Genomic DNA, 13,551 nt, shown 5'->3' on the forward strand with positions numbered 1-13,551 from the left:
CTTTTCTAACGCATCCATTGTTAGCACCACTGATGAGACAGCCCCACTGCCAATATTATCAGCAGAGGCAAAAGCTGAAAAATCCCATGGCACTTGTTTAACAGATTTGTTTTCTGCTTAATCTCCCTTTTCTTAGGGGTGTGCCAGCTGTGGTTGACTTTGCTGCCATGCGTGATGCTGTGAAAAAGTTAGGAGGAAACCCAGAGAAAATAAACCCTATCTGTCCCGCTGACCTTGTCATTGATCATTCCATCCAGGTTGATTTCAACAGAAGGTGAGAGACTAGGATGAATACTTGGGTTTTCTGCTTTGTGCAAAATCTCAGAGTGTGAGTCTTTTTTGTGTGTAAAAGGAACCCTCCTGCACTGTTGGTGGGAATGTAAATTGATACAACCACTATGGAAAACAGTATAGAGTTTCCTTAGAAAACTAAAAATAGAGCTATCATATGACCGAGCAATCCCACTACTGGGCATATACCCTGAGAAAACCGTAATTCAAAAAGAGTCATGTACCAAAATGTTCATTGCAGCTCTATTTACAATAGCCAGGACATGGAACCAACCTAAATGTCCATCGACAGATGAATGGATAAAGAAGATGTGGCACATATATACGATGGAATATTACTCAGCCATAAAAAGAAACGAAATTGAGTTATCTGTAGTGAGGTGGATGGACCTAGAGTCTGTCATACAGAGTGAAGTAAGTCAGAAAGAGAAAAACAAATACCGTATGCTAACGCATATATATGGAATCTAAAAAGAAAAAAAAATGGTACTGATGAACCTAGTTGCAGGGCAGGAATAAAGAGGTAGACATAGAAAATGGACTTGAGGACACGGGGTGGGAGGGCAAAGCTGGGGCGAAGTGAGAGTAGCATCGACATATATACGCTACCGAATGTAAAATAGTTGGCTGGTGGGAAGCAGCAGCATAGCACAAGGAGATCTGCTCGGTGCTTTGCGATGACCTTAGAGGGGTGGGATAGGGAGGATGGGAGGGAGGCTCAAGAGGGAGGGGATATGGGGACATGTGTATGCATATGGCTGATTTGCTTTGTTGTACAACAGAAACTAACACAGTATTGTGAAGCAATTATACTCCAATAAAGATCTATTAAAAAATAAAAAAAATTTTAAAAAAGAAGAAAAATCTTTAAAAAGTATATTCAGGAAAACTCAAACAATAAATATTTTCCCCTGAAGTTTTTTTTTTTTCAGGGTTGGGGCAGGGGGGATTAAATCTTTTTTTTTTTTTTTTTCTATTTACTTCTTGGGTGGGAACAGCCTGTGTTTAAGCTTGAAGTCTGGGTGAAAAACACATACAAATTCTGCCATGAGAGCTTGTCAATACAAGTATGTGTCTGACTTTAAAAGAGTTTGGCTTTTTTTTTTTTCAACCACTGGAGTCTTATTCCTTTTTGATTCCAAGTAACTATTTCATATCTGGCCATCTCTGCCTCTCCACGTGGGTGTCCATAAAGTCTATCCCTTTCTTTTCCTTTTTTCCTTCTATTGTTCAGGATATCCACTTCTCTCTTCCTGCTAAAATCCTATCAACAACCTACCAATCCTACCAATAAAATCTCAGTAGCAGAAGACAATAAGAATTTATTTCTTACACATCTACAAGTTGGGTGGGAGCTCAGCTGATCTCAGCTGAGTGCAGTTCGGCAGCTGTGCCTCACCCAGCCTTGGCACATAGGTAGGGCAGCTGGGACAGCTCCATTCTATGTGTGCTTCTTTGGGGACCCAGGCTAAAGGAGAAAGCAGCTATGTGGTGATCACAGAGGCTCAAGAAGGCAAGCGGGAACCTGCGGCATCTCTTGAGGCCTAGATGAGGACTGACATAGGATCACTTCTATTCACAATCACATGAATCAAAGCAAGTTGCACAGTTGAGCCCAAAGTCAGGGGTGAAGGAGTACACTCCAGTAACTGCAAGATTATACAACGAGGATCTGGATACAAGGAGGGCAGCCAGGTACTACTAGAAGGCTGATATCTTAACCTAGAAGTATAACTAAATAAAATTATTTCCAACTTTAGATAGAACATTAGTTAGAAAGAAATAACTGTTCTGCATACAATGCTGGGAAAATTAATTATTTGGTAGAGAGAACAGTTCATATGATTTAAAGCATTAATATTTTAAAAATTAAATCATCAAAGATTTTGAAGAAAATTTAATTATATAGTGTCAAATGTCTTGATGAGAAAGACCTTTCTAAATTTAGAAGCAATGAATGAAACAAAGGAAAAAAAAATCTATAGATTTAATGACTTCAAAGTTACCAGGAGATAACTTGAAAAATATTTTCAATAAAGAGTTAATATCCCTAATATATAAAGAATATGTATAATCTATTAAAAAATAGTAAAACCCAGCAAATAAATGGGCAAAGGAAAGTGGACATTTCACAATAAAAGGAAATACAAATGGTAAACAGTATATAAAGCCTTTTCAACTTTACAAGTAATAAAAAAGTAAATTAAATCCTTGAGATACCATTTTCTCTTATCAACATAGTTTAGAAAATAAATGTTATTAATTATAAATGTGTCAGGAGGGAGACACTTTTATACACTGCTGATAGCACTACAAATCAGAAATGATGAAAGCAATGTGCCATATCCTTTGTCCTGGAATTTCCACTTCTAAACATACACTTTATAGATATCTGAAATTCAGCAAAAGCTTAATGACTAAATAGTGCTTATTAAAGTATTATTTATAATAGTGAAAACTTAAAAGCATTCTAGGTGTCCAACAAAGGAGAGTGATTTAATAAATTATGGTACATCCTTAAAGTGAATTATTAAGTAACCTTTACGGTTATATTTTAATCCTTAATAACATTTGGAACATGCTCATGTCTTGGCTCAATGAGCTAGATAAAAATTGTATGTATAGAGTGATCTCAGCTTGATGAAACTCTAGGCAAAGATTAAAAAATTGGAAAGAGAAGTGCCAAACTGCTAAACGATTGTAACTGTTCTTTATTTTTACAATAAAAAGCTATTGTTTTTATAACAGAAAGTCATTTAAGAATATGAAACCAACCACTCAAAGGAAAAAAAAAGCAAAAACGTTTATTTGCTTCCTTGGGGATTTAAGTGGGTTCCATACAGCCTCAAGAGAAATGTAGAAACTGGTCATTCTCAAATTAGTATTGCCAATATCCAAACCAGAGAAATTCAGGAATAGAGAGAAAACTGCTTTGTCCCCTGAATTGATGGTTCTTGGAACAAACAGACTGGATACTTGCTAGCTCTTCCCTTTTCTTTGGACTCTAAACCCATCCTTGGGCAACATGTCTTTTTTTTTTTTTTTTTTCCTTAAATCACATGAGCTCAATTTAATGTTTTGATTTCAAAGGGAAGAGTGAAAAATACACAAACTATTATCCTATTGGAGAGTAAGTATGTTTCCTAAAGTCCCACTTCAGAAATTATTAAAAGTAGCCTCACAAAATCATGGGCAACTTTTTCTTGAAGTCTCATTGGTGTTGATAGATTTATCTTCATTTCCCTGGCCTGGAAGGTGAAAGTACTGGTGGAGACAGAATTGTAATTGTTTTAATGTCTAAAGTTATTTGACTCAAAACTCAAGAGCTCCTGACAATTAAGCAGGTAAAGAATCTGAGTCAGCACCAACTTCATTGTGACTTGGTTTCCTCCTTAAACCTTGACATCCATCAACTCTGGTTTCAATTTTTTATGGACCTTTTTCATTTATATTGTAATACTGAAAACATTGTGATGAAAATAGCAAAGTCTAGGGGTGAACTTTGATCCAAAATGATATCCAAATCTAGCAAACACTTTTTTTTAATTAAAGAGAAACACTTCTATGAGAAGTATTTTCTTTTTTTTATAAATTTATTTATTTATTTATTTTTGGCTGTATTGGGTCTTCGTTGCTGTGCACAGCTTTCTCTACTTGCGGTGAGCGGGGGCTACTCCTCATTGCGGTGTGCGGGCTTCTCATTGCGGTGGCTTCTCGTTGCGGAGCACAGGCTCTAGGCGTGCAGACTTCAGTAGTTGTGGCACACGGGCTCAGTAGTTGTGGCTCGCGGGCTCTAGAGTGCAAGCTCAGTAGTTGTGGTGCATGGGCTTAGTTGCTCCGTGGCATGTGGGATCTTCCCGGACCAAGGCTCGAACCCGTATCCCCTGCATGGGCAGGTGAATTCTTAACCACTGCACCACCAGAGAAGCCCGAGAAGTATTTTCATTGCTAGTGTTTTGTTTTTATTTCTTGAGTTTGGTTTTGCAATTTGACCTCCCAGTCTCTTTCCTCGTTTTTGTAAGGAATTAAGTGTGATGTCTCAGCTTTTGTGGAACTGTGTGCTGTGGGCTTATTTCCAGCTACTTCCAGAATGAAGTAAGGAGTGGTGGGATGGTGAATTTTCTCAGTTAAGTATTTCTAAGCTCTTTCCCTGCTGTGAATAATAGTAATTGGCTTCACACCATCTTTAGGAATTGAGGATCTAACTAATGCATTATTGTAATGTTTTACAAAGTTATCTCAGAAATAACCTTTTTTAAAATCCCAAGAAGAATATCATAGCAATTTCTGACCAGATTTCATGAGTGTCAAAACTATCTTCTCTATAAATACTGTCTGTGAATTTCTGGAGTACCATTAAATGTAATACTCAGAAACTTTGAACTACATCCAAATCTGATTTCAACTTATGTAAATAAGGAGAAATTTCCTCTTTAGTGTGTGAGGCCATTCACATTCAGAGATCTTATTGAAAGCTCGCCAGATTGGGTAAATCTAGGAAAGTTCTGAGTGGTGGAAAAATCTGAATTCTAGGTCTGTTTATTCATTCGAATAACTAGAACTAAGTTAAAGAGCCAAGGTTAGCATGAAAGATTTTTTGTTTTAGTGAGTAAATAGGGTTGTTTTTTTAATTTTATTTTTAATTTTTTTTAAATTTTAACTTTTTTTTACCTAGAATTTAACATATCTTAAAGCAGCCTAAGCATTTCTGGCTTCTGCTTGTCCTATGACTATGTCATGTATATCGAACTGACGGTCCCAGCATTCTCTGGGGTAAATGGTCCTCTTCCAACCTTGCTTCTGTTGTGAGAAACTCTGAAATCCTTCTGGAGACAAGAGGACAAGGCATAATGACTGGGAGTCCACATGTGCTCAGAGCTCAGCAGAAGAGATGGCGCAGGGCCATACATGATTAAGAATAATATTCCAAGATGCCTTCCCTTTTTTTTATAAAATTAAATCCATTTAACAGACCTATTGTGTGCCAGTATTTATTCAAGAAGCAGGTTAGTCTAGAATAGTAGAGAGATTAGAGAATGCACAGCTTGAATGCAGTTAGTAAGTGTAGGAACCAAAGCACTAACTTGGAGAGTCGGGGGGCTCTTCCAGGAGTGTCACTTAATCTGGGTCTCCAGGCATGTTTACCAAAGAGCGAAGAGCTGGAAAGGCATTCTACACAGAGAGAACAGAGCATGCAAAGGCATGAGGAAAGTGAGGTTTGAGAGAGTATGAGGGCCACAGTGCAGCTGAAACTGAAAGTTTGGACTGGAGGATGGGAGAGGGCTCTTAAAGGAAGTCTGAGGTCAGACTGAAGGACCTTGTTTTTTAAGGCAAGGGATTTGTACTTTATTTAGAAAATGGGATCCATTGACAGATTCAAGATGGGTTGTGATGATCTGTAGTTTGGAAAACTGATTCTGGTGACAGTACAAAAGATAGGTTGACTAGACTGACAGAGAAACTAGAGAGGAAGCTGTCTCTGAATTAATACTCTGATATCTGTAGGTACTAAGTGGGAGAAGAGGAGGTCATTAGATGAGAGATGGACAGGCAGAGATGAGGAAGAAATGTAGGAAAGAAGGTCACACATTAGGGTTTGACCTGCTGTGTTTGTGGTGCCCGAGGTGTTCCTGATGCAGGTGCCCAGGATACATTGGGACTGTGGATCTGGACCTGAAGAGACAGGTGGGGACCGGAGGGATGGAGCCCTTAGTGTACTAGTGCGAAGGTGGAGATGCGTACCTTCAAGAATAGCTGCATCGGATCCAGAGGGTCCACAGGGGCTGCTGATCAGGGGTCAGGGCGGGGATCAGAACAACTGCCTTGTTCCACTACACTAGGATCTCTCCTTCTCCATTTCTTTTACTTTTCTCTAACACGTACACACATTCACAGACATTCATTCTTCATGTCAGAGATCAGCAAACTTTTACTGTAAAGGGCCAATAGTAAATACTTTAGGTTTTGCTGGCCACATACTGTCTCCGTTTATTTTTTTTCCAGTCTTTAAAAATATAAAAATTATTCGTTGCTTGACAGCCAAACATATACAGGTATTGGGCCAGATTTGACTCATGAACCGTAGTTTGTGGACCAACCCCTGCTCTAAGATACTCTCAGAAATTGATTCCATCAAAGCAACTGACACTTATCTGGAAGAATATTCACATCAAGAGAAAAAGAAAAAAATCCGCATGGTAACTGAATGTGTATTTGTAGAGTAAATAATAAGTGCCTCCAGTCTTTTTCTTCTCAAGGAGTGCCTGCCTACCCATGTTCATCTGGCAGACTCCCCCTCTCCCTCCAGACTACATCGATGTCACTGCCTTCTGGAAGGCATCGCTGGCTCCCTGGTCTGAGTTCATGGCCCTTTCTGGGCGCTCCCCTGGCACCCTGTACTTCCCGTATCATGACACTGATAATCACACTCTCATGGTTGCCTGGTTGCTTCTCCGTGTCTCTCGCTAGGCTCTGAGCTCCAGCTGGGCAGCACACGTGCCCCTTCTGCACCTTTGCACGCCCAGCATGTGGCACCAGGTAGGCTCTGTAGATCATTAATAAGTGACACAAGAAAGTGGGTATAGTGGTTCAGGTAGAGGCTCCGGGACCGGTCAGACCTGGGTTCAGGTGACCACTCTTGTAATTTACAAGCATCTGACCTTGGAGAAGTTAACTAATCTTTCTGTGCCTCAGCTTCCTCTTCCATACATTGGGGTAATGGTAGTACCTACGTGAGGGGTTGTTATGATGACTGAATGAGTTCATGTGTGTAAAGCACTTGGAGCCTATGACGCATCGTGCAGTCTTGCACTTTGGCTCCTGCTGTTATTATTATTATGGTAGTTGTTGCTATTACCACTACCACCATTGCGGCTACAGTTTCTGCAACTACTACTACAGGGAGGCGGCGTAGGGATTCAGAGCATCATTCCTGAGTCAGACTGCCTGGGCTTCAATACCAATTCCATCATTTACTAGCTGTGAGGTCCTGAACAAGTTTCTTACCCTCTCTGTGTCTGTTTCCTCTTTTGAAAAATGTGGATATTAGTTGCCCCTAGCTCAAAGGGCTATTTTGAAGACTAAATTAGAAAATAAATGTAAAGCACTTTAGTGCCTAGTTCCTAGTAATGTCAATAAGTGTTGACTATCAATTAGTGAAGTCTGACTTGGGTCTTAGCTATTAATTTCACTATCCTTTCCTATGTTCACTCAACCCATGACAGTTTGTAAGCGCTTCCTGCGTGCTAACCATGCCGAGTTGTCACTATGACGTACTCTACCTTGACTCAAAACAATGTAGTTTGATTATAAAAATTCTGGAAAAGCTTCCTGATGCCCTGAATTGTCCATGTCAGTCCTGATGAACTGAATGACTTTGAGCAAACCTCGGTATATAATCTGGGCTTTACAGATGTTCTTGAGCGGCACCATCCTCCTCATAAACCTCCTTTTGAAAGATAGGAGATTGTGATTCTATAAATTCCTGTGCCTCCTGGCATCACTGGTTCCCTACCTCCCAACATAAAACAGATGAAAATGCCAGCCCAGATATGGCTCAGCTCAGAGAGGTGTTGTAACAAGGTCATAGGTAAGAAAGGAGTACAGAAAGAAAGCTTCTTTAAATATCTAAGCTGCTGTTGTCATCATAAATGTCTTGAGTCTGTTCCTAAGAGTCAGACTTTATGATTAGAATCGTTTTAACTTAAATTCACTTAATGTTTTCTACCCACCATGTTTAAAGGCATTATAAAAATCACCTGAACCAAAAAATAATTATTCTTTTTACTTTCTTTAATTACCTCTTTCCCATGTGAATGAATGCATAATACCACCCAGCAAGCCTGCAGATGAAACTGCCATTTTCTTTCTTATCACCTATAAATTTGACCAGTAACATTTTACGCCTTAAAATTTATACATTTAGTTTTTCTCTTTGACAGGGCAGACAGTTTACAGAAGAATCAAGACTTGGAATTTGAAAGAAATAGAGAACGATTTGAATTTTTAAAGGTATGGGCAGAGTTTGGCTCCATTGGTTGATTCTTTATGTGTGTGGGGTATGAGGAAGAGGTGCCAAGGAGGTGAGCTGCATAAAGGTGTGTCTGGCATTCATAGTGTTCTCCCCATTTTTCAATCCTAGTGGGGCTCTCAGGCCTTTCGTAACATGCGGATTATTCCTCCTGGCTCAGGAATCATCCACCAGGTGAATCTGGAGTATTTGGCAAGAGTGGTATTTGATCAGGATGGATATTATTACCCAGACAGTCTTGTGGGCACGGATTCGCACACTACCATGATTGATGGTTTGGGCGTTCTCGGTTGGGGTGAGTGTTCTTCCAGGTTCCTATTCCACTTATGCTGTTCTATGTAAATACCTTGATTTACTTTGATGCCCTTACATCCCAGCAGCATGAATTTGAGTGACCACAAACATCAGAGAGGTTTTTTTGTCTGTTTTCCAGTAATTTCCAGTACCCGGAAAAGTGTCTCATGCCTTTTAGGCACTCAGTATAATGTTTGGAAGAATGAATTAGAATAAGCGAAAATCAGCTGGGGTGTTTGTTAAAAACAGCGACTCCTGAAGCCCACTCTCCTTTTTAGGGTGGAATCAAGGGGATTTTGACACAGGTGTTTGGGGGACCACACTTTGAGAAACACTTGTTAAAAATTCTACAGAGGGAAATAGAGAAAAGATAACTGATCTTCATGGAAATATAACTCTATACTAGTAAAACACTACAAGTGGGTTGACTGCTTGTTAATGACACTGAACTATGCCTGAGGGATATCGTGAGGACTAAGGAAAGCATTATTCTGTCATGCCTTTCCACACAGGTGTGGGTGGTATCGAAGCAGAGGCTGTCATGCTGGGCCAGCCAATCAGCATGGTGCTTCCCCAGGTGATTGGCTACAGGCTGATGGGAAATCCCCACCCCCTGGTAACATCCACTGACATCGTGCTCACCATCACCAAGGTAACAATGTGCTGCCTCTTCTGTGGTCTGAGTTGCAGTGACAAATAGGAAGGAAGTCCATGATGGAGTCTCTCTTGGTTTCCATGTGCTCTAGAAATGCTAGGAAACAGTACGTTTATGACTTTAAAAGAGATGACATAAGGAGAGAACTCTGCGGTTAGGTTTCAGATCATTATGTTCATTTTACTCTTCTGTTGCTGCATGGATCTTTTTCTTTAAAAATTTTTTTTGAAACTGTGAAATAGTTTAAATACACAGAAGTTAAAATGACATTTATATGCCCACCATGTAGACTTAACAGATGGTAACATTTTGCTGTATTTGCTTCAGAGCTCTCTCTGTATGTATATTTTTTAAGAAGTGAAATGTAATATTTATGGCTAAAGCCACCCTCTTCATTTCTAGAGATAATCACTATCTTGAGGTTATAAGAAATCATTTCCATGTGTATGTTTATACTTCTACATTTTTTCCACATGGTTCTTCTTTATATGAAAATAACAAACTCTATGAATAATTTTTGACTATTTAAAATTCCATTCTCTGTATTATAAGTTACATTATTGTAACAGATGTTTCTCCAAGCCGGAAAATATTAGTTTTGTTTTGTTTTGTTTTTTTTCATTTGCCCTTGTCGGAAATAATCTTTTTTGGTGATTTGCTTGCTTTGCAAAAAGAAGGCAGTTTCATTTTGAAAGACTATTAGAAAAGTAATTTTTTTTTTTTATTATCACACAATTTTTTGTGGTTGTATAGTTTGGAGGCTTGGGGTATGTAGGATGGATACTATACTTTTGATTTAATAGTCATGGACATCGGAATTGGATTATTTATTTGAACACTATAGCTCATCAGAGATGTCCGCATCATTCAAGTGTGGAATAATATAGGCTCTGCCCACAAAATTTGGCAGAATTCCACGTAACCAAAAGAGCCTGTCCGTGTGGTTGTCCACACTTCATACAGCTGATTTCATGCAGAGCCAAGCCAGTCACTGAGGCTCCAGCCCTGGCTGATGGCTTGTATGGAAAAGGTGTGAGAGTCAGACTGCCTGGATCTTTTGGTTACATTTGACTTATACCTGTGTTCAGGATCTTTGTTCATTATACCCTTGAAAACAAGGCATTTGCTTATTCAACAAGTGCAAATCATAATTTATTCAAGTTGAAAGAATTTATTTAATTTTTAGAAAGAAGTTTTCTCATTTGGCAAAACTTTTCTTATTATTTGTGTTTTTATATTACTTTTTCTTTCTTTTTGAAGAAATGTTTCGACATAATTTTAGATTTACAGGGGAGTTGATGTAAAGGTAATACAGAGTTCCTGTTACCTTTCTCCCAGCTTCCCCAGATGTTAACATCTTACATAACCATGGTATATTTATGAGAAACAGAAGTAGTTAACATCGGTATGACATTTTTAACTAAACTAGAAACTTCACCAGTTTTTTCAGTAATCCCTTTTCTGTTCGAGGATCTACTCCAAGATACCATGTTGTATTTAGTTGGCTTTACTTTTTAAGTTTTATTTTTAAAAGTAATCAAACATATGTTGGGCTAATTCATTTTTTGTGTTTATTCACAAGGCTACTTTATGAGAATTGCAAGGGGATAGTTCTGCATTTTAAATACAGGTTATCAAGTCTCAAACTCTGCTATTGTTCTGTTGCTCAGCACCTCCGCCAGGTTGGGGTAGTGGGCAAATTTGTCGAGTTCTTCGGGCCAGGGGTAGTCCAGTTGTCCATTGCCGACCGAGCTACAATTGCCAACATGTGTCCAGAGTATGGCGCCACTGCTGCCTTTTTCCCGGTTGATGAAGTCAGTATCAAGTACCTGGTGCAGACAGGTAAGTGCAGAACCCTGAAAACAGAAGGCTGTTTCTAAAGTTCATAGAACGCTGAGAATTGGAGCACTACCTTCTGCCTCTGTCCCTCGATTAAACAGCTGAGGCACTCAACCTAAAGAAGAGAAGAGAAGGGATGGTGGGGAGGGGAAAGCTGCAAAATACATCCAGAGATGAGATTAGTTTCTATGGCTCTAGAGGTGGCCACTGAACCTCTTACTGATCTGGTACCGAATTTGTAACATCTACTGAATTGAAACCAATGGTTTCAGAGAAGTTGAACACTTTCTTAAACTGAAACCTAAAAGAAATTTCTCCAGCATGTCTTCGTGGAGAGGATGACAGGGATGTAATGAACACTGGGGCCCAACAACAGGTCATGATAAATATGTTAACGAAGATCAGACAGTCGTCTGTTATAAGGTCCGTGCTGAAAGCTGATGACCTTTACAATTCAGTTAAAATGAAGAGGCAAAAAAAAAAAAAAAATGCTGATATGTTGTGGATCCAAGAATCAAGCTCTCAAACAGTCTTAGAGAACTGGGAGAACTGTGTGTCCCAGTTTGTCCAACTGGGCAAACCGTGCATATTATCTCCTGCAACCAGGGTCTTGATCAGAATGAAACAGCAGAGCTTTCAGGGTCATATTCCTGGTGATACAGCATCACAAGTTAGGACTTTGAACTCTGGAGTTAAACTCAGCTTCGGATCCTGGTTCTGCCATTTACGGCCTGTGTTCCATGGCAAAGTTATTTAATCTTCTTGAGCCACTATTTCCCCATCCATAAATGAGGATAATAACAGTACTTGTCTCATAAGGTCATGATAAAGGATTAGAGAGTGAAATAATGCATTTAAAATGTGTAGCACACGGTGCTGGGCACACAGCTGGTGATCTGTGGTGGGAGACTGCGGGGATTACTACTTTAACAAGAATAATGTGGAATGCTGAGGGTCTGTGGCCAGCTGAAGGCAGATGCGTCGGAGGTATGCTTTGACAATTCGCTGAGGCTTAGGATCCTCTTAATTAAGACCCATAACCAAAGAGAGAGGAGTGCTTATAAGTAAGAATCTTCTACAGAAAATGGTCACTTCGGTAGAACAGCAGATCAGTGAATGGCCCCTAGTAAACGGCAGCATCGGCTAGAGAGTCAGACTGTTCGCCTGAAAGCTGCAATATCAGCAGAGCTCTTGGTGTGTGTTTAAGTGAAATGCCCATTACTTGTATAGTTTCTGGTAGAGGCATTAGTTTAATCAGGAAATGTTAACATCTGTTACTTGTTACTTCTTAAAATGCCCATTAGGTCGTGATGAAGAAAAAGTAAAGCATATTAAAAAGTATCTTCAGGCTGTAGGAATGTTTCGGAATTTCAGTGACCCCTTTCAAGACCCAGACTTTGCCCAGGTATGAGAGTGCCTTTCACTGAACATGTGTTTCCTCTTTTTCAAGCCTGTGGTTTTAGTTGTGAATGTTTTTTCTTGGGGAGTGTATTCGTAGGAAATTAGTCATTGCCAAGTTATCGCAGAAGAACAGGGTGTTAAAAGGCTGAAAAATCAAAAAGATAAGGAATTGTAGACATAAAATAACATAACTTGTCCCAACTTGTCCCATTCTTCCCGGCCATTAGGTTGAGTGTGCTCCCCCCCAACTTTTTTTTTAATAAATTTATTTATTTATTTATTTTTTGGCTGCGTTGGGTCTTCGTTGTTGCGCGCGGGCTTTCTCTAGTTGCGGCAAGTGGGGGCTTCCTCTTCATTGCGGTGCGCGAGCTTCTCATTGCGGTGGCTTCTCTTGTTGCGGAGCACGGTCTCTAGGCGTGAGGGCTTCAGTAGTTGCAGCACGCGGGTCCTAGAGCATGCGGGCTTCAGAAGTTGCGGCGCGTGGGCTCATTAGTTGCGGCTCGTGGGTTCTAGAGCGCAGGCTCAGTAGTTGTGGCTCACAGGCTTATTTGCTCTGCGGCATGTGGGATCTTCCCAGACCAGGGCTTGAACCCATGTCCCCTGTGTTGGCAGGCGGATTCTTAACCACTGTGCCACCAGGGAAGCCCTGCTCCCCTTTTTTTGATTTACTCCTCTTATGTGGAAGATCTTTGGAAAAGGAGTTTAGAAGGACTGGAGCTATTTAAAGGCTGATAAGCACATCATTATTATAGATGGGGAAAGAAATGGAGGTGCAAGTGAATCAATTTGTTCTGATTTACCCATCGACGTACTTATCTTCATTCATTTTCTAGGGTGCAAACTGAATCCACATTTTTCTCAGCAGCCAAGATCGGAGGGTAAACCAGATGTGGGATCCTTGTTTTGTTTCATATTACACTGAGGGAAGGAAATATTCAATTAGACTAGGGCCCGTTTCTTGGCATTGATGAGTTAATGGCTGCATTCCCCCAGTCATCTTAGAAAAATTACAATGGTTTATCTATCATTTCAGTAGAAAATC

At 39.8% G+C, this 13,551-nt stretch overlaps 1 protein-coding gene across 1 annotated transcript in view; it reads left to right on the forward strand.

Moving 5' to 3' along the window:
* ACO1 (aconitase 1) overlaps positions 1–13,551 on the forward strand; it is a 59,055-nt gene that overhangs the window by 22,460 nt on the left and 23,044 nt on the right. Inside the window, exons 4-9 of the mRNA XM_068553519.1 lie at positions 137–274; positions 8,232–8,301; positions 8,432–8,615; positions 9,127–9,266; positions 10,940–11,111; positions 12,413–12,513. Coding sequence (XP_068409620.1) covers positions 137–274; positions 8,232–8,301; positions 8,432–8,615; positions 9,127–9,266; positions 10,940–11,111; positions 12,413–12,513 — 805 coding nt within the window. The remainder of the gene's footprint in view (positions 1–136; positions 275–8,231; positions 8,302–8,431; positions 8,616–9,126; positions 9,267–10,939; positions 11,112–12,412; positions 12,514–13,551) is intronic.

The sequence above is a fragment of the Eschrichtius robustus genome, chromosome 10 (genome assembly GCF_028021215.1).
Source record: "Eschrichtius robustus isolate mEscRob2 chromosome 10, mEscRob2.pri, whole genome shotgun sequence".
NCBI classification, from domain to species: domain Eukaryota; kingdom Metazoa; phylum Chordata; class Mammalia; order Artiodactyla; family Eschrichtiidae; genus Eschrichtius; species Eschrichtius robustus.